Here is a 22,531-nt window from a genome sequence, read left to right on the forward strand (position 1 = left end):
TCTTCGGCAGCGCTTATCCGTCCGACACTCATATGGATCAGCAGCCAGGTAATTGTTTGTACTCTTTTGCTCTTGCTCGATTGTGCTCTGCTGTAATGCCAAAGTGCGCAGTGGTGGTTATTTGCTATGGTTGCTGACTATGGTCTTTGTTTGTAGCCTCCAGTGTTGATATAAAGAAAAACCATTTGGAGAAATCCGTAGCACCTACACCTCAGAACACTCCCATTAACCCAGCACCGATTACCTCGACCTACAGACCCAACGTCGACACAATTTCTGAAGATATGGAAACTATTACTACTCCAGGTTTGTAAAAAAAAGAACACCATCAAAGACATCATTGTTATGCAGATATGAAAAGTGAGTGACTGACAGTTCTTTGAATCAGGTGCCGCTGGCAACTCTAACCCATTGAGCGGTGCGTTCACCGGCAACCCTGCACTCCTCAGCATGTTGCAGGGCAAGCTTGGTACTCTTGTCGGCCAACCTTCCGGATACATTGATTCTCTTCCCGCATCCGTAAAGCGTCGGATTAATGGTTTGAAGTACCTTCAGTCCCAACACGCAGAACTCGAGGGCAAGTTCCAGGAGGAAGTCCTGGCTCTTGAAAAGAAATACCTTGAACTCTACAAGCCATTGTACAACAAGCGTGCTGAAGTTATCTCTGGCCGCTACGAGCCCACTGACGAGGAAGTTGCAGCTGGCGAGAAGGTTGATACCGAGGAAGACGAATCCGCTGCTGCTGCTGCCGCTACTTCTGCCCAAAAGGAAGAAGATGCCAAGGTGGAAGAAGAAGAGGAAGTAAAGGGTATCCCTGAATTCTGGCTTACTGCACTCAAGAATCATCCTCAAATCGGCGAAGCCATCACCGAGGAGGATGAAGGCGCTTTGAAGAGCTTGGTCGATGTACGCATGTCCTACATGGAAAAACCCGGCTTCAAGTTGGAGTTTGAGTTTGCAGACAACGAGTACTTTACCGACAAGGTCCTTACCAAGACCTACTACTATCAAGAACACGCTCAGGGCGGCGACTTTGTCTACGACCACGCTGAAGGTTCCAAGATCAACTGGAAGGAGGGTAAGGATCTCACCGTTAAGGTTGAGACCAAGAAGCAACGCCACAAGGGAACCAACAAGACCCGTGTCGTTAAGCGCACTGTCCCCGCCGATACCTTCTTTACTTTCTTCAGTCCTCCAGTATTCCCTGGCGAAAACGAAGAGCTTGATGAAGAAGAGGCTGAAGGCTTGGATGCCAAGCTTGAGGCTGACTATGAGATGGGTGAAGAGTTCAAGGATAAGATCATCCCTCACGCCGTTGACTACTTTACCGGCAAGGCATTAGAATATGAGGACTTTGAAGCCGATGACGACTTTGAAGATGACTTTTACGATGAAGATGAGGATGAAGAAGATGATGATGAAGACGAAGATGATGATGACGATGATGATGACAATGTAGTAAGTTGAATAGATTGATCCCAATTTTTTTGGGAAATGTTGCTAACTTGTATTTAAAGCCTGCCAAGAAGGGCGAAAACGCTCCTGAATGCAAGCAATCATAAATGCATTGATTTTGGATCTGTCACGTATCTTTTTTGTAAACTTTTCTCGATTTCTCTCTCTCTATCTCTCTCTCTATCTCTCTTTTTATCTCTCACCTTATCTTCTTTTACTTTTTGCATGCTTCTTCAATTAAATACTCTGTAGAAATCATACTGGATTTGATGCCGATGTCATTACTCTGAATGTGTTCCCTTTCTGATTGTGTCTTCTGATTATAGAACCGAATTAGAGACTGTATATCGGCTGCATTTCTTTTCGTGCGCTGAATTGGAAAAACAAATTTGGTGGATGGGCGGACTCTCCTGATTCGTTGTTTTTCTTTCTCCCAATTCCTTATTCAATGCACAATATTAATCGCCAAGCAATCGTCGATCTCTCTGGAGGTTTAGCACCTGTGTGCCTTTCCTTCCACGGTGATGACGATTACACAGTCAGAGATCTGAAATACCGCCTCGATGAGAAGCTTCCGAGTCCACTTGACCACGACAGAATGTTCTTGACGGCGGGATCAAGAGTGTTGAATGACGACGATGTCCTGTTTCCTATGGATTGCAGTCTGCTTATGGTAAACATGAATGTGCGAATTCATGGTGGCAAGGGCGGTTTCGGATCCATGCTCCGTGCGCAAGGTGGACGTATGAATGCACAAAAGACAACCAACTTTGAAGCATGCCGTGATCTGCAAGGTCGCCGCATCCGTGCTGTCAACGAAGCCAAGAAACTGCAAGAGCAACTGGAAGCGCTGCCAAAAATTGAAGAAGAAAAACGACGAAAGCTACAGGAAAAGATCGAAAAAGCTTTGAAGGAGCCCGAGAAACGCAAATACTTGTTTGATGACAATGAATTCCTCGAGAATCGCGAAGAAGTGATTGAAGGAGTCAAGAATGCAGTCGGCAATGTATTCAAACGGCAAAAGACGGAAAAGAAGGCAGCAGCAGCAACAGCTTCATCATCTGTATTTGACGATGATGTGGAAGATAGCGAAGATGAAGACGATGAAGAGAACGAGGAAGAAGTAGAAGAAGAAGAACAGGAGGAAAAAGGAGACAAGGGTGAAAAAGCGAAAGACAAAGGCAAGGCCTCCTCCACAGATGTCAAAGGCAAAGGCAAAGAGAATCGGCCGGCAAAAGCTTAATGCAAAGGAAATGCTATGCAACCCGAATGATATCCACCAAAACCTGCCGAAATTATGAACATGCCGTCAAGTGCTTCTACTATCTGTGGACAATCTTGACCGACTTCGTTGTAATCGAATCCATGTCCCAGAGCGCCCGAGCTATATCGGCCCCACGTCAGTAGTTTTCCTTGTTTTGTCAGTGCACCAAAATGCCAACTATTGAAAATCAATGTTAATAACAACTTAATAAAAAAGGAGTATATAAAAGTGGTGTGCGTGCTCTTACTCCCCAAATGTAATTTTGTAGATTTCGTGGCCTTGGATACTCATCACTGTAGGCTTTGAATCCGGAGCATCGTCTTGAGATCCTAGTAGCACCTTGGATGCAGTGCAAACCGCAAAGTGGCGAGATTGAGCTGATATACCAATAATTGGAGACTGTGTACATTTAAATTCGGAGAGCTCAACAAAGAGGGATGCTGGGTCCGTTGAAAACCAATCCCGTTTATCAGTCTTCAACTTGAATACTCGACCAAACCGTGAAATAACAAGAGTCCATTTTTCCATCCCGGCTATTTGCACAAATCGGTCACAAGGGTGCACAGACACATACTGGTGATGACTAACAGCACTGCTGTGTTGTGTATGCTGGATGGTTACTGGCTGATCGTCGATGGTGATAGGCCGGATGCCTGGGAAGGGAACACGGTACAGCTCACCTGCAGTTGTTAAAATGATCGAATGGTTCCAGCTGGCTGTGACTTGCTTAACACGGGCCTTTGTCTTGCTGATGTGAACTCGGTTTGGCTGCCAACAGTTGGCCCAGTGCCATACACTTCCGTTCTGGTCGAGAGCAATAGCATGAGAACGGCCACTAGCGATGGATTGGATGTGAACGTCAGGTGGTAACCGAACGAGTGTGGGATTGCGCACCAGACTGTGGTTCACAGGCCCCTCTCTCGCAAATGGATGCTTGGGTTGCATCTTTTGATGGATATAATTGAGTATCCTTTTTCCATAGCTATTTTTGCCCAGAGAAAAATGAACTTACCCAGCCCCACATCCATACGCGTCCATTTCGGTCGAGTGCATGGAACGACCAGCCGCCTGCAACGATATCAACAATGCCTTTGCCACCCAAAGATCGTAGTTCCCGCGGTGTCGTAATTTGTCGCATAAAACTGGTAATAACCGTTTTCATTAGACTGGTTTAATATGTAATGATTGCATAACATCGGTAAGTAACTTGCGTATCTCGATCAACATTGTCTTGATCATTGAAACCTAGCCGTTTATCGCTGTTTTCTCCCCAAGTATAAATCTTGACATCTTTCAAGCGTCGATAAAGTGCCTTGTATCCACAACCACCCTGGCCTATGGAACGAGGATAGTCGGCTTCCACTCTTTCTCTCCACAGACGATCGTCGTTGCACAACTGCTTCAGGTACCGGCATGTCTCCGACAGCCTAGCGAGGGAGCTGGTATCTAGTCGGGGAAGCAGCGAATCCAGAAAGATATCAACTGGCAAATCCAGTAAAGGCATTTAAAATGTGGGGAAGAAGGAGGAAAGATAAAGTTTCCAAACTCATCTTCGTAAATGCAAGCTTTTTGACTGAAAGATTCCCATGCTTTTTCGTGGGACAAAATCCGCCGACTTGACGTATCCGCTTCCGCTTGCACCTTCGTAGTATCCATTGTCAATACATGGCTCTTGTATGATGCTTTGCTTTTCATATAATGATCTGATTCAATTCTACAGATGGCGCAAAGTCCGTTCCTCAGCAAGCTTGACTCTCCAAGCATTCTACAAAATTCACTCTCTTGGCTTTACGTAGATAATAAAAAAGGAAAAGCACAGTACCTTAAATCTGTTCTTATCATTACCGGTGTATCAATGAAAAACTTTGTATATGGATAGCTGTGATAAGCCAAGTCATCATAATAACTGGTTGTATCATGGTTTGCGCATAATCTTCTTCAGGATCCAAAGTATCTTCGGTACGATAATCATTACAAAGACATTTAGATTTGCCTTGAACCGTTATTCGAAGGATGATACATCTCCAGACTGTCTCGAGAGCGATAGGTTTGATTGCAAGTAAGAAAAATGAAAATGATTCCATACATCCCCCTTTCCCTTTTTCATTTTCTGTAGAGATCGAAGCAAAGGAGTGGCATGTGATGCGCGAAATATTTTTAGTAGTTCAGGTTATGCATACTTGTTACAAACAACAATGAATAATATTAGTAAGGTGGTAGTGCGTCGTACTTTTGATGCAGCTCCAGAAGTTTCGGAGCCATAGTTGATTGCAAAAGTGATAACAGGGACGTATCCACAGTGTGTTGTTGCAGGTTCATATATGCGTCTGTGCAACCATCGATGGCTTCTCTCGCAGTAACAAGATCACCAGCGTAGTAGGAGGATCCTCGGCTATCTTGTGCGAATCGTATCTACACAGACAACTCAATATCGCTGCGTTGAATAGAGCCCATACTGACACATACCTCCTCCAACGCTCGTTCGTACAGACTCTGTACACGTTGTGTTTCTCGAGTGAACACTTGGTCCCAATCCTCCTCGGCAGGATCGCTTTTCCGCCGAGCAGGAAAAAGGGCCATTAAAAAGTTGCGACGCCGTCGTTGCTGTTTACAAGTGGTCGATTTTTTCTTGGAGCTGATGGACGAGTATTCAGAATTCGTTGACATGCTGTCGCTCCATTCATCGCTCATGGCCGTATTGGTGGAACATGTGCTACTCGCTTGGGACGGTCGACGATCATCGTTTACGAGTTCTGGTGTACTGATGATAATATCTTGTTGAAAGTTTGATGACATGAAAGAGTAATGCAAGTTCTGTTATTCTAGTCATCCCTTCCCCTTTATATACTTTTCGAATAAGCGCAAGGAGTGCGCAGATGTATCTGTATGTGCGCGATCTCTGTTGTGTACATATGGGTGTATACCTTTCTCCTGCTTTCATCCTTATTTCCAATATGATGGCCCCATCACGACGCTCTTTTGATTCAGCGACAACCCCCACTCCTCGTCTCCCAGAAGTTACAGCTGCCCCCTTATCATTAAGTGGCCAGACACAGTAATTCTTTCACAAACCCCGAAACATGCTACAATCAGCACAAAAACTTTATTCGTTCCTACCCTGTCAATAGTGGCAACAGATGTACTTGTCTGAATAAATTTGTGTGCTCCAGGAGACACAGCGGGAGGTTGGGGGTGTAGAGCTCAACCAAGATAGGTCGGCTAGCTTTGTTGCTACGTGAACAGGAGCATCAAGGAGCGGCAATTAGTGACAAAGTAGTCTGTATTGCTTAAGAATGTACAAGCAGCGGTCACTTGACATAATATAAAATGGATAGAAAAAGAAATGGCATCGATTATTTTGTCGGAATAAGCGAAATAAGGGGCTGTATACAGGGAAAGAATAATGCTCATTTTCCAAGGTGCATAATATTACACGGAGTGGGTTTGAGGGAAAACAACTATTTTAGTAATAGTACAGGAATATATACATGCAGGAAATAAGAACGTACAATGCTGGATGAATTAGCACAGTAGCAGAACGGCCGCTGCTGGATGATGAATTGCTCATCTCGTCTCGCTTGGAGACACTGGTCACAATGGAGCCATCGCTGCAAGAGTCCGAACGTAAAGGTGGTGCCCCTCCAAAGCCAGTGTAGTTAGTTTGTGTTAAAACAGTTGAATACCCCATAGAATCCAGAATGCGTAGAACGCCTGGGCCAATAGGGGATCGATATTGCTTTTGTGCCACTGTTCCATTGCTGAGGGTCTCATTATAAGTGATTGTCGGTATCTTGCTATACGTCATGTTCACTAGATCACTCAACATTGCCCCTGTGTGAAAGGTCTTGGTCATTACAAAGTCTGGGGTCATTGCATATTGGCTGTCCAGATGCGAAATGGATAATCCAGGTCGATTATTGATCGTTGAATAAGTTTCCAGGCCAGAATCAATAAAGCTGTTGCCGGTCTGCAGTGTCATGTTTTTGTAGGTTTGCGCGAGATATGCATTGGTAATGAAAGTGCTGTTTTGTACGGCTGGTGTATCAAATTTAAATGTTAAAGACGATTCTTGCGCCATGGCAAGGAAGAGCGCATTGGCAAGTCGAGACTGGTATGCGCTATCCAGAAATTGGCGTACAAAGTCGATGATAAATGCATTATCTTCTGATACGCAAAAGTCTTGCATTTCAAACGCAAGAGTTTGCAGCGACGTAGTGTTTGTGTAGTTGCCACTCTGGGTAGCACTGATCAAATACTTGTCAAAGATCATGGTCGGCGAAAATCCGCTGATATACACCGGCCCTGCCCCTTTCTTGACAGCCCATGTAAGACTCGGCGTTACAAGCTTAAGTTCAGAATCATCAAAGACGCCTTCGATCAGGAAGCGGAAAGGAGACGTTGATGTGTAAAAATAGGCGGCCCAAGAACTAACAAAGCCGATACCGTGTAGCAACTCGTGTAGCACAATGTATTCCAAGTCGATCTGGTTGGAAGCGATTGGGGGATCACCCTATGTTTGCACAAGTCCCTGTCAGTACGAAATTGAAGATTTGTCGGTAGAAAGTACTACCTTAAACCAGTATTTGCCGCCCGGAGGAACACCAGTGCCATTCCAACCGGCCGAGGCAGCAGCGTCGTAGTCTACAGCATTCATGTAAGGATCATGGTTGATCTCGAGATCGATATCATGGTCAGCCCAAGCAGAACTATTGCCATAAAGTGCTAACTGCTTGGCGAGCGATTGCGGATAAACATAGTTTGGATCCACGCCGTCTTCTCCCGGAAGAGTAAACTAAGTCACGACTTTAGCATCCCTTCAACTCCTTTATACTAGTTCTCCTGCCTTACTTGTGAGGCTGGAACGCCCCAGCCATAGGTATCGTTGGCGCAGCTCATCTCGCAAAAGCTGTGATATCGTATCCGAATTCTAGACAGGGCATGTGTCACTTTGGAGTGATGCAATGGCTCTGAAAATAGCACATACATGATGGGAACTTTCAAGAATACTACATTTGTAAACTCGGTCACAGCCGCGTCGACGGCAGTTTTGACTTTGGCGCAGAAAATGGTATCTACGTTGCATTGGAAAGTGACGTTCGTCGGCGCTTGTTCTTCGGTTACAGAGTTGTTGTTTGAGTTAGTGCCGTTTCCGGGAAGTTTTGACGGAGGTGAAGCTGTAGAAATGGGGGTGGAAGGGGAGGTCGAGGTTACGGTGAGGGAGGTGGTTGGAGTCCCACCAGTCGAAATGGCGTCACTGCTGCTCGTCATCGATTGAGTCTCATTGTCATTCGGATCAGCCTGCGCAAACGCGGCTAATAAAAAGAACAACAAGAGCGCTTGTAACAGCACAATGCGAAGACACCGGTGAGCAAGGCTCATGTTGTATAATAACTTTGAGAGAAAATACAAGAGACGCAGCACCTCTTGTACCTTTTTGGTCCTCGAGGTTCCAAAATTCATTTGCGCTTTTTGAATATCTAAATATATACTCGAAGCGATTCTCGGCGTTTTCCTTCAATAAAACGGACAAATATAACGAATAGCAGTCATAATATCATTATAAGTTTCATTGGCATTGAATGGCTATAGCTAATACTCCCATTGTGTTCAACTATGGACTTATATGAAGCAAATGGAATCCGCTTGCAGTATTCCACTGCACTCACCGGAGCTCGTGACTCGTGAAAAAATAGGAAAAGCGAAAAAGAGCATGCTCGAAAAGCACGATAGAGTTATCCCTACAGTTTTCATTATTGCTATCATTGTTACTGCCATTCGTGCTAAGCATTGTCCGCAGTATATGAAATGAAATACGCATGGACGTTTTAGATTCAGGGCACTAACCAGACTTGTAAGTAGCGTCGGTGCGTCTTCATAGAAGTTCGGGAAACATTCCCGTTCAGCTTCCGCTTTCAACCGCGTCAACCTTTACATTCCGTCAACGGAAAGTCTCAGCATGCATCCTCAACCATGAACTTGTTATCCTTTATATGCACAAGTTCATAGCCGGCATTGCATATTATCTAACCATCAAAAAACTAAAAAATCTAACAATTGATCTACATAAATCCATTGGTCAGAAGCCCATAGTGATAATTGCAATGGCGTAAAGTTTACTATCTAATCAGTAAGTCAGGCAGTCCCGCAATAGATGCTTATTGAAATGGCGTATGTCATAGATGGATATGCAAGTAAGCAGACATGGCGCATAATCAGGAAATAAACGACGCCCAATGAAAATCGTGTTGATGAGTACTTGGAACAAATTATTCCCAACATCAAGAAAGTCGTCGCTTTGTCAAAATCTTCTACGCCACGAATTTTTTTGCTGCATCTGCAGAAGCTATTCGCGAACAAGGACGATTATATTTCAGCAGAAAACCGATCAATGACCCTACAAAGACAGCTGAGTACATAAAGAGGTAAAGTAACTCGGATTAGAATAGATGAAGAATTGTGTTCCTAAGAAGATCTTGTTTTCACAATGCTCCTAGCAAACTTGCCTTAAGGAGAAGTAGGCGGGAAGATATATGCACAGTGTAACATTTCGGAAACATTTCGACGAAGCTTACAGAAGGAATTCATGGTAATATGAAGAGATCGATGCAGTCTTCGAGTAATTTGCTAGTTTCCTTCAGATACACCTTTTCCAAAAATTAATGTCGCTGCGATTTGTCGTTTAGCGTATAAATGTATTATAAAATTTCACAGAATGCGACATTACTTTTGGGAAAAAGTGTATATCAACTTTACCGCATCAAAGTAGGTGTTGAGAGTAAATATCAGTTTTGCAGGAATTCAAATCGAATCCAATCCTCAGGAAGATGTTTGGAATCGACAAATCGACAAAGAATCGCTGGAGAAGATGATACACATATACCGAATGTACTCAAAAAGCAGCGTCTATCTTCTTAAATTCGTAAAATCTCCAAGTACGCGTTCAATGCTATTCGAGGCGAACCCATCAAAATATCCTAAAGACAGATCATTGTAGCTGTGCACTTGAAGCACTCTACAACCTACTTTGCTGCCACATGTTCCCAGAGCCGGTGAAATTCCATTGAGCTTGATACCTCGTCGATGGCGTTTATTTCCTGATGTCACTGCAACAAGTGGTAAGAACGGAGGACAATAAGCATGTACTGGGTTAGCTAAATATCGGGAATAATGAATTAATGACACTACTACAGTCAAAGGCGATAATATCATCGCCATTGCCGACCTACCGTAGTTCCTGCATTGGAAAAACAGATTGCAACTAAGTTAACCAGAGTAGAGAGTTTGCGATACAAAATAGCTCGACTTTTTAAAAATACAACATCCAGGAAATTACGAAGTTAACTTTTACTTCTCAATGCCAATTATCTGCATGAGCATGGTTTGAGAACCTTGGATATTTTATTATCTCCGTATTCAAACGAAAGCGAGGAGTCTACGTTTCCAAATATCAGGGAAATGAGCGCGTCTTCTGTATTGTCGGCTCTGCGCTGTTCGGCATCGGATTTGTGAACTTCCGAAGGAAATAACATTCACGCGGGGCGGTAGAAATAATACCTCTCGAGTGTCTATCTTCTTTTTGCGATGGCCGGCAACTTTTACTGGAAAGCAGGCTGCGTCTTGGGTAATGCGACAAGGAAGCATGGAGCACAGAGTCACCATACTGAATGTTCATTCAGGTCTCAGCGCATTGGGTCTAGGTGCATTCGGTTCGCATGGGCTTGCAAAGTACGTGGGCAATGACTTGACAAAAACGAGGGTAAGGCGGGCCGGCATTGTACTTTGTGTTTTCTCACGAGACCGGTATTCACACAACAAAACAACGGCTAGAATTGGCTGCTTGCCTCTGAATTTCAATTGATTCACGGCGTTGCATTGCTCTGCATATCATCCATTCCACCCTCTGTTCGCAGAATCCACCCGGCAGCAGCTCCTTTGATCCTGGGAGGTACGGTTGCATTTAGCGGAACCATCTATCTTTTGACATTGAAGCGCGAAAGCTTCCGTGCTCTCGGACCCGTTACTCCTTTGGGAGGTGTGGCCATGATGGCCGGCTGGGCTGCATTGCTCCTGTAAAGGAATTTGAGCCGAATTTTTGTTGTTTCCCCCTTCTCTTTTCGCTCCTTTAAAGTCAAATAATAAACTCTTTCTCTCACTGTTCTCATGCAAGGACCTAATACGAGACAGAAGAAGTCAAGGTCATGGCTTTGGTGGCAACCCAAGAAATTTGCACGAAACCACGCCTCAAATGAACAAAACAATACCGCGGCAACGACTGGCAGCAACAACCACAGCAGTAGTATTTCAAGCGATAACGAGATCAACAACTCCACAGATGAAACAGGTGGTGCTGTCGCGATGAATCCTTACGCTGACATGTCCTCTTCCATGCGTGTCCTAAAATCGACGAAATCGGAAAAATCTTACGAGATTGCATCGACAGCGTCCATCCTCAGCAAACCTTGGGCTAACCAAGTTGGAGCTGGCGATACAGCAGAATCTGTCCCATCAGATGAACACGAAGACGTAGTCGGATCATGGCTAGAAACAAATAAGCCTTCCCAAAGTTCAACATCGCTGCCGATGCTCCAGTCTCAGAAAGCCGAGAACAGCTCAACGTTGCCGGCACGAAGAAGCTGCGAACATAACCCCACTGCCCGTCCTCAAACGTGGCAGCAATGGTTAAAGGTAATATTCAATCAACAGAACCTCTTTCGTTTAGTTTATTCACATGCTTTTCAGACGAACTTTTCGCTTTTCAAGAGAAGGTCTTCCACCGCTACTCAATAATCGAATCCTTTGGATCGTCTACTGCTTTTTTTATCCGAATGTCTTTTCTTAATTTCCTTCCGCTTCGCATTCTCCTTTTCCTTCCTGTTTTTATAATATCCTTGTAAGCTCCCTGTTCTCAACAGGCACTCTGATGCATAAACGTCGCTACTTGCAATGATTTGATTCGATCCAAAGTTTCCTGATCCGGCTCTCTGGGTACAGCCGCTGCTTGTTTTATAGCCTGCACCAATTTTTCGTAGCAGTCTTGGATATTCTTGGTTTGTGATCGCGTCAAATCTGACGTGACCACCAGCTCTCTGTGCTTTGTTACACGCAGCGGCGCTGGTGATTCAAGCAGCTTTTGCTTTGCGTATCCTGGCAACCAATTCGCCTTGTCTAATTCTAAACGCATATCCACCTTGCTACTCACTTGTTTCCTCAATCCCACGATCCAACATCCATAACCTGTTTTGGTAGCTTTAATCCCTACCTTTATTCACATTCTGTCCTCCTGGGCCGCTACTTCTGCTAAAGGTGATCCTAACGTGATCTTTTGGGATCTTGTCCTTGTTGAATTTGCTGATCCATCTCGTTGCTTCATCATAGGTCCACTGTGCATTGGTATTGAATCGATGGCGAAACACCAACAGCAATGCTAGAGAAACAGTCGGCTGCCTTGGTCTTGCTAATCTCGACAACAACATTTGACGTTGAACAGGTAGCAGTGCGAAAGCTCAGCTGAGAGAAAGTAATGTCGTCTTTTCAGGTCCCCACGTCGAGATTATGTTGGTTGCCTTTTTACTGAGCAGACCTTAGGATGAAGAACATGTGCTATGTCTCTGCAACCAGAAAAACGCGCGCCCCTTTTTGGTTCTGCCTTGCCCTGTAAGTCAGCGGTCTTTTTTTTTTTTTTTTTTTTTTTTTTTTTTTTTTTTTTTTTTTGGAAAAAGTCACCGCTGTGGAAGAAACCTCTTTTCGTCTCTGCACAAAGACAACTGAAATCGGCCTTGAATGCTGAAACTGCGAGCTGACAGAACATGAGCGATCAGCAGCACCGAGAGACGTACGATACCACCGTTGCAACCGGCACACCACCTTTGGCAGCGGCGCGCTTAACATATAATACTCCAAAAGCTGTAGTCTCTTCACACTCGCCGCAGTTCGCTGCTGGTTATGACGGGGAGAATACATTGATTGTAAAGAATCCATATGGAACACTCATGGATCTAATTTACGAGACATATCCTCCGTTGGTTTGCCTGTTCTGCGATCAAGAATTCGACTCATTATCTGAGGAACGGCAACATCTCTCTAAAGTGCATGCATCACACAAACCATTTCTTTGTCTACATCCACACTGCGAAGACAGTTTCTCATTAAGATCTTCACTGCGGTTGCATCTAAAGACCTGCCATCTAGTAGAAAAGGTTGCATATTCTTCCGTCACACCCGCTACCAATACATCCCCTTACGTTTCTGCAACCAGAGCATCGCCGGCAGTGAGTCTCTCAGCAGCAGAGGAAGCGACGACACCAGTGCAAATCAGTTCGCCCATCGAACAGCTTTGTGACGAGAAATCGACCATTGCAAACAAGAATGAAAGCGACGATGTAGCAAATAAGCAGCAACAACAGCTAGTTTGGAGAGTCGCAAAGATATCTCGCACAGCAACATACAGAGCTCCACGCGGATCCAAGAAGATCGTTTTATCACCATCAACCGAAGAGATGCTGAATTCCGTATACCATCCGCTGCGATGTCCGTCCTGCAATCAAATGTTTAGACGCAAAACCAATGTAATTAAGCACCTAGCTACGGCGCATCACGGCGAAGAACCGTATCGGTGTATATTTTCAGATTGTGACCATCCAAAGTTATACGCGACTCGCGAAGGTCTCGTCTATCACATTCTGAGGATGCACGATAGTCCGTCTGCAGCTCACGAACGTTTCAAAGGTCACCACTCCGACACATCAAGCGTTGATTCAGTGGTCATTAACCACGTTCAGCGTCCGCAGAAGCGACAGAAAACTACAGGCATTTAACACCAATCGTCTGACTCTTTCTTTCCCCACGCACTATCTACCATCGATACTTTCACACTGCATATATGTCACTGTTCTGTTTTCTTTGCTTTCACATGTAAAATGCGCGCAATTTTTACACTCGAATAAATCTTGTAATTACTGTTATATGTACAGAGAAAAAAGTATTTACATGTTGCATAGGATTTAGACCGTCCATTTAAGACAGCTGATGCATACACAGTGAGCAAAACCTTTGCTTTTCTTGAAATGTGTTTTATCTACCGACTTACCGGGTCTCCTGATGGGTCCCTAAACACCTCACAGAACAATACTTCATGCCGCATCGTAGGCATTTGTAATCACTGGGGAATCCGCATACTGAGCAAAAGTGTCGTGGAGGGTATTTCGATGGTGCAGCTGCAGCCGTAAGATATGATGGCGTATCAGGTGGTAGCAGATCAAGACGCTGGTGTTGTATATACAAGGTTACCGATAATGTCCTTCCGATTTTCTAAAAGCACTTACGGCATTTTCTATCAGAACATTCAGGTTCGTTTTAGAAGAGTATATGCTAGCTTTTCCCGTTTTGTGTCTCTTTCTTGATGTGGGTGCTTAAGGAAAAGAAATGTTAATACAATGTACCATATCTGTTTGTCGTACCACGTACCTTCCTCCTCCTGTTGGGCAAGAAGTGCAATTCCAATTAATTCTTCGACATCGTTGAGTGATTGGTGGTTATCTCGTTCTAGAGATTCGAGTTGACGCTTGAGATGTTTTTGGTGAGTTTCAGGATCGTGGAATGTTGTAGCAGGTTTTGCGCGTTCGCTCTTTTTAGACATGTGTTGAAAAACGGGGCGAGAAATGACCCACTGGTTCCTGGCGCAGCTTGCCTTTGTATCCCGCGTTTTCAATCCTGGCAACCTGGTTCCCCAGTGTCCCAATGCAAGTAGACACTGACGTCTCCGATGCCTTTGGCTTCGATGACGACGACGATCTCTTGCTAGCGGCTGTGGAAAAAATCGAACAGGAAGCACAAGCGCGATTAACAGCAACAACAACACCGATCCAGATCACGCAGACAGACGACGACGATGATCAAGACGAGTTTGACGATCTCCCTGACGAAGCACTCAACCTCGCAGCTGAACTTGCAGAAAACTACAATGCATGCACGTCTACGAATGCCACAATTACGGGAAATGGCCAGCTCACGAGCTACTTTGCGACGTCCTCGTTTTCTTCTAATATCGGCTCCTCCACAAGTCAACACAACTTGACTTCTCTTGCTCCTCCACAACAACCTCGAGGAACCGTAGAACCGTCGCGGGTGCCGTTTATGTTAGGCAATAATATCGAGGAAATGGAAAACCCAACGCCGCCGCCACCTCCACCAGTTGGAACACCATGCTTTCACCCGTATGATCGCGAAGCGTTGCCGACTTGGGTATATCCTATCAATTATCCGGTTCGCGTTTACCAGTACAATATTGTGCAAAAATGCCTTTTCAGTAATACTCTTGTGGCTCTACCTACAGGTTTGGGCAAAACCTTTATCGCGGCAGTGGTCATGTACAACTATTGGCGCTGGTTTCCATTATCAAAGATTATCTTTCTCGCACCATCGAAACCTCTAGTAACGCAACAAATTGAAGCATGTTTTAAAATATGTGGGCTGCCGCAATCCGACACTGTCGAGATGACTGGATCAGTTAAAGCCGAGCAACGATCCATATACTGGAATTCTAAGCGAGTATTTTTCTTGACGCCTCAGACGCTGCAAAACGATCTGGAATCCAGAAGATGTCCTGCAGAAAAGATCGCATGCATTGTATTTGATGAAGCGCACAAGGCAACCGGCAATCACTCTTATGCAGTTATTATCAGACATATTTTACGCCGCAACAATCAGTTTCGCGTGCTTGCATTGACGGCAACGCCAGGCACAAAGCTCGAAAGCGTCCAAGCTGTCATTAGCAGCTTATGTATCGCATCAGCTCAGGTCAGAACCGAAGACTCGATGGATGTCCAGCAGTATATACACTCGAAAAATATTCAGAGAAATGTCGTAAAGCTCGACTACACGGCAGGTGCATCCGGGCCAGTTCCTCAGCTAGCAAACCGGTTCTGTCGCGAATTCTTTGATCCTGTTTTGAAAGAGTTACATCGTTATCATGCTATTCAGAGCCTTGACCCGGACAGCAATTCACCGTACATGCTGCTACAAAATCAACGGTTTTTCAGTCAAAATGCAAGAAATTTCAACGCGGCAATGAAGGGCAAGATATTCAGTCTTTTCACGGCAGCGCAGGCGTACAGTCGCGCATACGACATGCTTTGCCAGCATGGCATCGGTGCCTTTACTCAGTCTTTGGATGCTGAAATGAAAATTATACAGAATGCAGTTGCCAATGGAGAGAAGGTCCCAAACAACAAATTCAAAACTTTCAACAATCCGCAGCTGAAGCGATTTGTGGAAGATGTTCAACTGCAGCAGCAACAACCGGGATTTGTTGGACATCCAAAGATAGAGACTCTGCTGTCCGTCATCCTTCAACATTTGACCAATGCACCTGCTGAAGGCACTCGTATCATGGTTTTCTCTACCTTTCGTATTTCAGTCGATGAAATTGTCAAAGTCTTGTCACAGCATGAACCATTGATCCGATGCTCCATATTCGTTGGCCAAGCAGGTGGCAAAAATGGCACTAAGGGTCTAAATCAGCGAGAACAGCAGGAGGTATGCATTAATTCAATATTTCGATCAAGGATTATTGGTAACGTCTTTGTTCGTAGATTATCACCAAGTTTAAAAATGGACAATTGAATGTACTTGTGGCGACTTCTATCGGTGAAGAAGGTCTGGATATCGGTGAGGTTGATCTCATTATTTGCTACGACGCCCAAACATCGCCTGTGCGCATGGTAAGTCGGAATGCTGTAACGTATATGGCGATACACAGTTGACTAACGACGAACCAGCTCCAACGAATGGGTAGAACAGGTCGTCAACGTCAGGGACGCTGTGTCATGTTGATGACAGAGAGTGAAGAGAAGAAGTTTCGACGTGCCAAGGACTCTTACACACGCATTCAGGCAATTGTGGCACGAGGCGGCTCTACCCTGCCTTTTTACAAAGACGATCCGAGTGTATTGCCAGCAAACTATCGACCAGTTTGTCGAAAAGAAAGACTTACAATTGGAACCTTTTTGAAACCATCGAATGCCAAAAAACGAGGAAAGATTGTTAGACCTGATGGTGTCTTGATTGAGGATGTTGCGCAAGAATTCCTGGCATCATTTTTCGATTCAAACGGTCTGCCATACGACAACATGCAGGCTGTTTTCGATACCTATTATCCAAAGAGTGATGTGCGAGAGCGTGCACTGAAATATCTGCCAAAAAACACACATCTTGGCCCAACACATCGAGTTGGACATTCAACAAGGACCGTGCGATTCGTCAAACACATCGCCAAAATGGAAAATCGCATTTTGTATGATGGACGTAGCGATGCTGGTGATGACATTTCTGATATACTTCCGGGCACGAGGGAGCAACTTCTACTTCCTTTACGATCACGGCCAGCACCAGCAACGCCAGATTTTCCCGCTGTCTCTCCTTTTGCTCCCGACACACTTTTTATACCTGATCGACTAAAGAGGAGATTACAGCATGCAGGAGAGGAACGGCGTGAGGAAGAACAGCAGCTAATGAATGGAAATCGAAATCAAGTGTCAACTTCACGGCAACGTCAATCTGCTTCTCCTATCGCGCAGGACATTTCAGTGGTCCCACAAGGCATGCCACCAGAGTCTTTGGAAGTTGTATCCAATATCGAGTCGATTATGCAAAGCGGTGGGGCTTCTTCGGCGGTTCGAGTCCAGGAGCAAAGCACAAGACAAGAGGAGCCAGCAGCGCCGGAAGAAACTGCGGATGATGTTAACGCAGATGCTCTGTCGTTCGGATCATCAATCAGTATCGATGATCTGGATGAATATATTCGCGCTAATGGCGGCCAAGATATCCTTCGGATATTTGAAGACGAGCAAGCTGAAGAACATCACGAAACTCATCTTTCGACTGCAACCACTTCACATCCATCAACCAGACAAGACTGTGTATTTGATTTCGACGACCACATTGCGCCTATGTACCCATTCGAGAGGAAAGTTGCTCGACCAAAGAACTCTGCGTTTCCAATTGCATCTTTCATGGCATCCGTGCCAAAGTTCAACGATGTGGCAGAAAAGATGGTCCGAGAAAGAGAGCTACGTATATCCGGAAGGAGCACATCTGTGCAACGAATACTTGACATGTTCCTGCAACGAGCATCTACACCAACTTTTAGCGACGATTTCGATCCTGACGCTTTGGATGCGCTTGCTATTGCAAGCGAGAATACAGCAAGCAACAACATACCCACATTAAACGATGTAAATAGCAACGAATGCATACCAGCAAATCAAAATCAGATGCAGCCAGAAGCAGGATCCTGCTCACAAAGCAACGAAGCAAATATCAATGTATATATTGACCAAGAAAGCCACCGACAGCAGCAGCATTTAGAAGATGTATATATTTCTCATCGATCGCAACTGACGCAGCAGCATGTAAATATCCAGCACGACGCAAATCAACAGCAACAGCAGCAAGGTGTGGTGGATGTTGACGCGATGCAGGCGACGTCAGAAGCAGTTCCCAACGACCAAGAAGAGATGGTGGAGCCAGATCTGAGCTTTGTGGAGAATAAGCTAGGAGAAGAGCAGTATTACACAGCCGGGGAAGAAGAAGAAGAAGAGGAAGAAAGATCACCCATACTACCTCCATCCTCACCACCTATCATGGATGGCTGGTCACCTTCTAGAGCTATCCAATTGTCAGCACCATCGTCGCCGGCATCCGAGTCGCCTCAGCTACGCAGCTTTTCTGATCCGAGAAGCAGTTCGCCTTTCAGGCCGCGATTTAGGGCAAACGCGGCAAAAACATCATTGACCGATTTAGCGAGCCAGCCAGTAACTGCTCCAGCGCGTCTGCGAAGAGCGCGACGGACATTTGATCATATGCAAAGCGAGGACGAGGATGAAACGCACGATGAAGAGGAGGAAGAAATGCCAGTTAGAAAGCGACAGAAAACTAACACTGCAGGCAGGAATCCATTTTTGGACCTGGAAGCTGAAGAGAGCACAGACGACGAGGAAGCATCGCAGCCAAGGAGAACACGGCCAAGAGAAGAAGAGGAAGAGGAAGACGAGGAAAAGGAAGATGTGGAGGCTATGGATTCGTTTATCTATGATGGAAGTTCTGATCTCGTACCGGACCAGCAAACAAGTTCACAGCTGGAAGAAGCTCAGACGGATTCTGGCAAGCATTTTGATATTTACCGTGCAAGTCTGCTAGCTCCAGAAGTTCTGCAATCCCGAGGGATGGCACCCGTTTTCCAAGGAAACAACGCGCATGGACGGAAGTCGTGGCTTGATAAAGTTCGTACTGATGTGTGGATACAGGCAGCTGAGGAGGACGATTCTTTCATGGATGATGATTATGAAGAAGAAGAAGATAGCAGGCCTGCTTACGTATCCGAAATCAAGGAGTTCAACTCTGACAGTGATTTTGCGAGTGGATAGCTTTATTATTATCATTGTTACTATTATATCTTTTTTGCACCTATACCACTCTTCTTCTTTTCTCGTAGCTCTGCCATACGCTGTAATTGATTTGCATAATGTTAGTACTATTACTTTACACACCTGAATTAAACAATCATTACCTGCCGCCGTTCTTCCCGCCGCCGTTCCATCTCAGCTCGCTTTTCTTCCTTAGACATGACACCAGAGGCTTTTGTTGGCATTTTGTTTTCCTCATCCTCCAATGTCGCAGCTATTGTAAACGGGAGACTGTTAAGCAACGATGATTGCGCGAGGAAGGCATGAAAAAAAAAATTACCTAGTGATTTTGGTTTACTCTGGCCTAGTTTCATGGAACCCGGCGCTTTGCTGGTTGCATGTATAGAAACAAACGATGAAGCTCTGCTTGCAGTAGGCACGATCGATGTAATCGGCTCAGGTTCGACCGCTTGAGGCGTGTCGAATGGCTCTAATGGAAAGCGATCGTAAGGAATCTGCGCTCGAAGAATTATCGTTAATAGCATTTTTACCCCAGCCGTCGTTTTCCTCAAATCCAATAAGGTTATCGTCGCCGTTGTTGTCCCACCCCTCGTCGGCGGCTATAGACTGCTCCGGGCTCAATTTGAACTTGTCAGATGGTGTTACACTCGCAGGTGCTTTTTCGAAAGTTTCTGATATAGATACAGGCGAAGCACGGCTCTCTGTAGGGTTTGCAATTTCTCCACTGGGTGTTCCAAACTATATATTGGATGAGATATGGTGAATTTCACCCAAGCAAGCTGAAGACTTACCCTAGCATTGATTGAGGAAACGGCCCAGCCAGCTAGACCTTTTGTAGCTCCTCCAAAAACACCAGCCATAGACATGGCAGAGGCTTGGGTCTCTGCTTGTTCTGAGCTCGGGGATGCAGCCGTGGAGGTAGCAGTTGCAGGCTCCAAGGCTGTCTCGGGCTACATTTTTTTACCCTTCTTGTCAGTCATATGGGAATCAACGGGTCCATCTTCTTTTACCATAGTGTCAGCATGTTCTTGCACTCGGTTGATGAAAAGCTGCATAGCTCGGAACGCTTGTACTCGTACAGGTCTAAAATATAGATTCAGCTGGATATATCACACCAATGTGTACTTTAAATAGACATACTTTTCCTTATCCAATAACACTTGAGATATAGAAGGAATCACACGTAAAGCACATTCTTGTGGGTCGTAAAAGTCTGCTGTGGCTGAACGCAACAATGTGAGTTGCTCTCCAGCAACACCATACGTGTTTTCGTCTTTGGCTTACCGGAAAGTGCCATTAAAGCTGCTACGCGTGCATGGAAAAATCCATCGCGCAGTCCACGGGTAAATGCAGGTATCAAGACCTTTCTCCTAGTCTGTTTAATCCATGAGCTTTTCTTCATCAATATTTGCGTTTTTCTAGTAACTTGCCGCATCGTTCAAATTTTTTGCAATCTTCCCCAGGCATATAGTTGTATTTGTGCGTATGCCTGGTTCCTCATCCATCTGCAGCTTCGCAAGGTATTTAAGGAGCTCGTAGTTTATAATTTTGTCACTAAGCTGCATCCAACATTGGCTTCATTAGTCAAATGATTTGCTTCACGCTGTCCATTTTATACCTTGGGAACAAGATACATGATAGATTTAATAGTTTGCTCACGTATCAGCGGTACAGTATCATTGAATCCAGTTGCCACATTTGGGAAAATCTGGTTAGAAACCGCCTTGTTGGGTATATGATCGATGAATCTAGGCATATTCTCGAGCAAACTAATGCGGATTGCGCGATCTGGCGAGGAAAACATTCGAATGATCGGCGCGACGACGATAGGCTGCAGTTCATCCTCGGGCAGATGCTGGGCAATTTTAAGAATAGCGCCAAGTGCTTTTGCGCCGCCTGCGGGTTTCGAGTTAGTTACTATTGCCCTGATCGAAAAGAGATGTTTGGCTCATATATTACCTGATCCAAACTCAAATGCTTTGATCAATTCAGGCAGTATTTTGTATTTTGAAAACTCGCTCGGGAATGAGTCGATGCAGCCGTCGAGCTTCCTAAAAAAATAAAATATTTGTCATAAGTGTATAACGCAGTAAGGGGTCACAGTAGTCTTACTTGAAAAATATCTCTTTTTGTCCCTGCTCTTTGATACTGATATTCTCCAAGAACAGATTGACTTGGACAAAGTCTGCCGTAAAGAACCCGTTTGCACGCAGACCTTGATCCAGAAATGAGCCAGCATCCGCGCGGTTTGAAGGAGATGGTCGAATGAGTGCACGATAAACATCCACCATATTGTTGGGTATATCTCCTTTGCTAGCGCTGAGTTGATCGATCGTGTCAAACCGTCGATTGTAGGCTTCGTATATCAGGCAGCCCAAATGGAAAGAATCTGTCGCAGCGGTGGGTAAGCTGCAGCAGAGAGAAAACATCAATACAAAGGTTTCAATTCATTTTCCAGCCAAGTATATACAGACTCTTTGATAACTGTCCATCCGGATTTTTTGACTTCAGGTGCGGCGTAGCGTTGCGCATCGGGAACCAATCCTCCAAACGTCTGCAACGAATGCTTGCGTCAAGCAGCAAGGCATTTTGGACATTAAACCTTTCCTACATACCAATATGATAGGACTTTCTTCTTGCATAGATGATAATAGATCGAAACTGCCTAGCTTCCATTCACCCGCTGGATTTACAAATATAGAAGATACTCGTACGTTGCCATGTACCATTCCACAGTCGTTGTTGATAAATTTAATAGCGTTCTAACTCAATGTAAGTTTCAAGTGCAAGTGACTTTTGGATTTATTGCAACTTACTGCCACTTTGTAAAGTCCCCACAAAATTAAATTAGGATCAGGGTCTTGATTTAGTTGATTAGAAAGCGGTTCCACCGGATCAGTGACAAACATGATCGCCTGCTCTGACTAGGATACGCTACAGTTCAGCAACGGCATTGAAAATTATAGATCCCCTGTTCTGTATTCTTTTACTACCTCCACACCATCCAGGTACCGGAGAAGATCAGGGTGGCGTATAGTTCTCATTCGTTTAAAAGCGTTCCGAGCAAGCTGTATATTATCCCGAGACTTTGTACAATCAAATGCAAATATGGAGACCTTTGAGCCGTCGTCCTATCCAGGAACATAGCTATTTAAAATATGTTTCTTGACGTAACACTGTAGCTTAGTACCTTTTTGGTGCCGTGATGCAGGGACCAAATGGATTGGCCATCATACCATTCCACCTTGTCGCCAATGGAGTATGGAAATGAAGCAGAATCCTTGCCTAGAAGCGACAACCCGCTCTTCACAAAGCCGGACAGAAACGCCATGCTGGTCGATCGAGCTTAAAAAGTGAATAGCAGGCAGCAATCTGTATGCTGCCGGTGGCA

At 44.9% G+C, this 22,531-nt stretch overlaps 12 protein-coding genes across 12 annotated transcripts; 6 read left to right on the forward strand and 6 right to left on the reverse strand.

The window, feature by feature from the left end:
- Window positions 1-32: 32 nt before the first annotated feature.
- VTP01DRAFT_10898 (uncharacterized protein) lies at window positions 33-1,562 on the forward strand (the record flags this gene model as incomplete). Its single annotated transcript, XM_069379310.1, has 4 exons — window positions 33-48; window positions 157-306; window positions 389-1,458; window positions 1,518-1,562. The coding sequence occupies 4 exons, from the start codon at window positions 33-35 to the stop codon at window positions 1,560-1,562; spliced, it is 1,281 nt and encodes a 426-aa protein (XP_069239298.1).
- A 341-nt stretch (window positions 1,563-1,903) lies between these two features.
- VTP01DRAFT_10899 (uncharacterized protein) lies at window positions 1,904-2,698 on the forward strand (the record flags this gene model as incomplete). Its single annotated transcript, XM_069379311.1, has 1 exon — window positions 1,904-2,698. One exon carries the CDS (start codon window positions 1,904-1,906, stop codon window positions 2,696-2,698), a length of 795 nt encoding a protein of 264 aa, XP_069239299.1.
- Window positions 2,699-2,962: 264 nt separating this feature from the next.
- Window positions 2,963-4,223, reverse strand: VTP01DRAFT_10900 (uncharacterized protein; the record flags this gene model as incomplete). Its single annotated transcript, XM_069379314.1, has 3 exons — window positions 2,963-3,664; window positions 3,732-3,861; window positions 3,931-4,223. 3 exons carry the CDS (start codon window positions 4,221-4,223, stop codon window positions 2,963-2,965), a joined length of 1,125 nt encoding a protein of 374 aa, XP_069239300.1.
- A 701-nt stretch (window positions 4,224-4,924) lies between these two features.
- VTP01DRAFT_10901 (uncharacterized protein) lies at window positions 4,925-5,515 on the reverse strand (the record flags this gene model as incomplete). The annotated part of the gene is made up of 2 exons (XM_069379315.1): window positions 4,925-5,131; window positions 5,186-5,515. 2 exons carry the CDS (start codon window positions 5,513-5,515, stop codon window positions 4,925-4,927), a joined length of 537 nt encoding a protein of 178 aa, XP_069239301.1.
- A 667-nt stretch (window positions 5,516-6,182) lies between these two features.
- Window positions 6,183-8,098, reverse strand: VTP01DRAFT_10902 (uncharacterized protein; the record flags this gene model as incomplete). Its single annotated transcript, XM_069379316.1, has 4 exons — window positions 6,183-7,229; window positions 7,290-7,511; window positions 7,568-7,646; window positions 7,704-8,098. The coding sequence occupies 4 exons, from the start codon at window positions 8,096-8,098 to the stop codon at window positions 6,183-6,185; spliced, it is 1,743 nt and encodes a 580-aa protein (XP_069239302.1).
- A 2,202-nt stretch (window positions 8,099-10,300) lies between these two features.
- VTP01DRAFT_10903 (uncharacterized protein) lies at window positions 10,301-10,792 on the forward strand (the record flags this gene model as incomplete). Its single annotated transcript, XM_069379317.1, has 3 exons — window positions 10,301-10,340; window positions 10,396-10,475; window positions 10,547-10,792. The coding sequence occupies 3 exons, from the start codon at window positions 10,301-10,303 to the stop codon at window positions 10,790-10,792; spliced, it is 366 nt and encodes a 121-aa protein (XP_069239303.1).
- An 87-nt stretch (window positions 10,793-10,879) lies between these two features.
- On the forward strand, window positions 10,880-11,506 carry VTP01DRAFT_10904 (uncharacterized protein; the record flags this gene model as incomplete). Its single annotated transcript, XM_069379318.1, has 2 exons — window positions 10,880-11,404; window positions 11,459-11,506. 2 exons carry the CDS (start codon window positions 10,880-10,882, stop codon window positions 11,504-11,506), a joined length of 573 nt encoding a protein of 190 aa, XP_069239304.1.
- A 118-nt stretch (window positions 11,507-11,624) lies between these two features.
- VTP01DRAFT_10905 (uncharacterized protein) lies at window positions 11,625-12,192 on the reverse strand (the record flags this gene model as incomplete). The annotated part of the gene is made up of 2 exons (XM_069379319.1): window positions 11,625-11,917; window positions 11,979-12,192. The coding sequence occupies 2 exons, from the start codon at window positions 12,190-12,192 to the stop codon at window positions 11,625-11,627; spliced, it is 507 nt and encodes a 168-aa protein (XP_069239305.1).
- A 333-nt stretch (window positions 12,193-12,525) lies between these two features.
- Window positions 12,526-13,533, forward strand: VTP01DRAFT_10906 (uncharacterized protein; the record flags this gene model as incomplete). Its single annotated transcript, XM_069379320.1, has 1 exon — window positions 12,526-13,533. One exon carries the CDS (start codon window positions 12,526-12,528, stop codon window positions 13,531-13,533), a length of 1,008 nt encoding a protein of 335 aa, XP_069239306.1.
- Window positions 13,534-13,719: 186 nt separating this feature from the next.
- Window positions 13,720-14,354, reverse strand: VTP01DRAFT_10907 (uncharacterized protein; the record flags this gene model as incomplete). The annotated part of the gene is made up of 4 exons (XM_069379321.1): window positions 13,720-13,741; window positions 13,806-13,981; window positions 14,041-14,126; window positions 14,183-14,354. 4 exons carry the CDS (start codon window positions 14,352-14,354, stop codon window positions 13,720-13,722), a joined length of 456 nt encoding a protein of 151 aa, XP_069239307.1.
- Window positions 14,355-14,455: 101 nt separating this feature from the next.
- Window positions 14,456-19,140, forward strand: VTP01DRAFT_10908 (uncharacterized protein; the record flags this gene model as incomplete). The annotated part of the gene is made up of 3 exons (XM_069379322.1): window positions 14,456-16,252; window positions 16,309-16,437; window positions 16,495-19,140. The coding sequence occupies 3 exons, from the start codon at window positions 14,456-14,458 to the stop codon at window positions 19,138-19,140; spliced, it is 4,572 nt and encodes a 1,523-aa protein (XP_069239308.1).
- Window positions 19,141-19,163: 23 nt separating this feature from the next.
- On the reverse strand, window positions 19,164-22,471 carry VTP01DRAFT_10909 (uncharacterized protein; the record flags this gene model as incomplete). Its single annotated transcript, XM_069379323.1, has 17 exons — window positions 19,164-19,220; window positions 19,284-19,393; window positions 19,460-19,609; window positions 19,671-19,878; window positions 19,932-20,090; window positions 20,151-20,223; window positions 20,281-20,362; window positions 20,425-20,515; window positions 20,571-20,699; window positions 20,759-21,036; window positions 21,100-21,191; window positions 21,253-21,549; window positions 21,615-21,694; window positions 21,756-21,902; window positions 21,957-22,064; window positions 22,134-22,271; window positions 22,331-22,471. The coding sequence occupies 17 exons, from the start codon at window positions 22,469-22,471 to the stop codon at window positions 19,164-19,166; spliced, it is 2,340 nt and encodes a 779-aa protein (XP_069239309.1).
- Between the last annotated feature and the right edge of the window lie 60 nt (window positions 22,472-22,531).

The sequence above is a fragment of the Rhizomucor pusillus genome (genome assembly GCF_041956525.1).
Source record: "Rhizomucor pusillus strain CBS 183.67 unplaced genomic scaffold VTP01scaffold_9, whole genome shotgun sequence".
Lineage (NCBI taxonomy): Eukaryota > Fungi > Mucoromycota > Mucoromycetes > Mucorales > Lichtheimiaceae > Rhizomucor > Rhizomucor pusillus.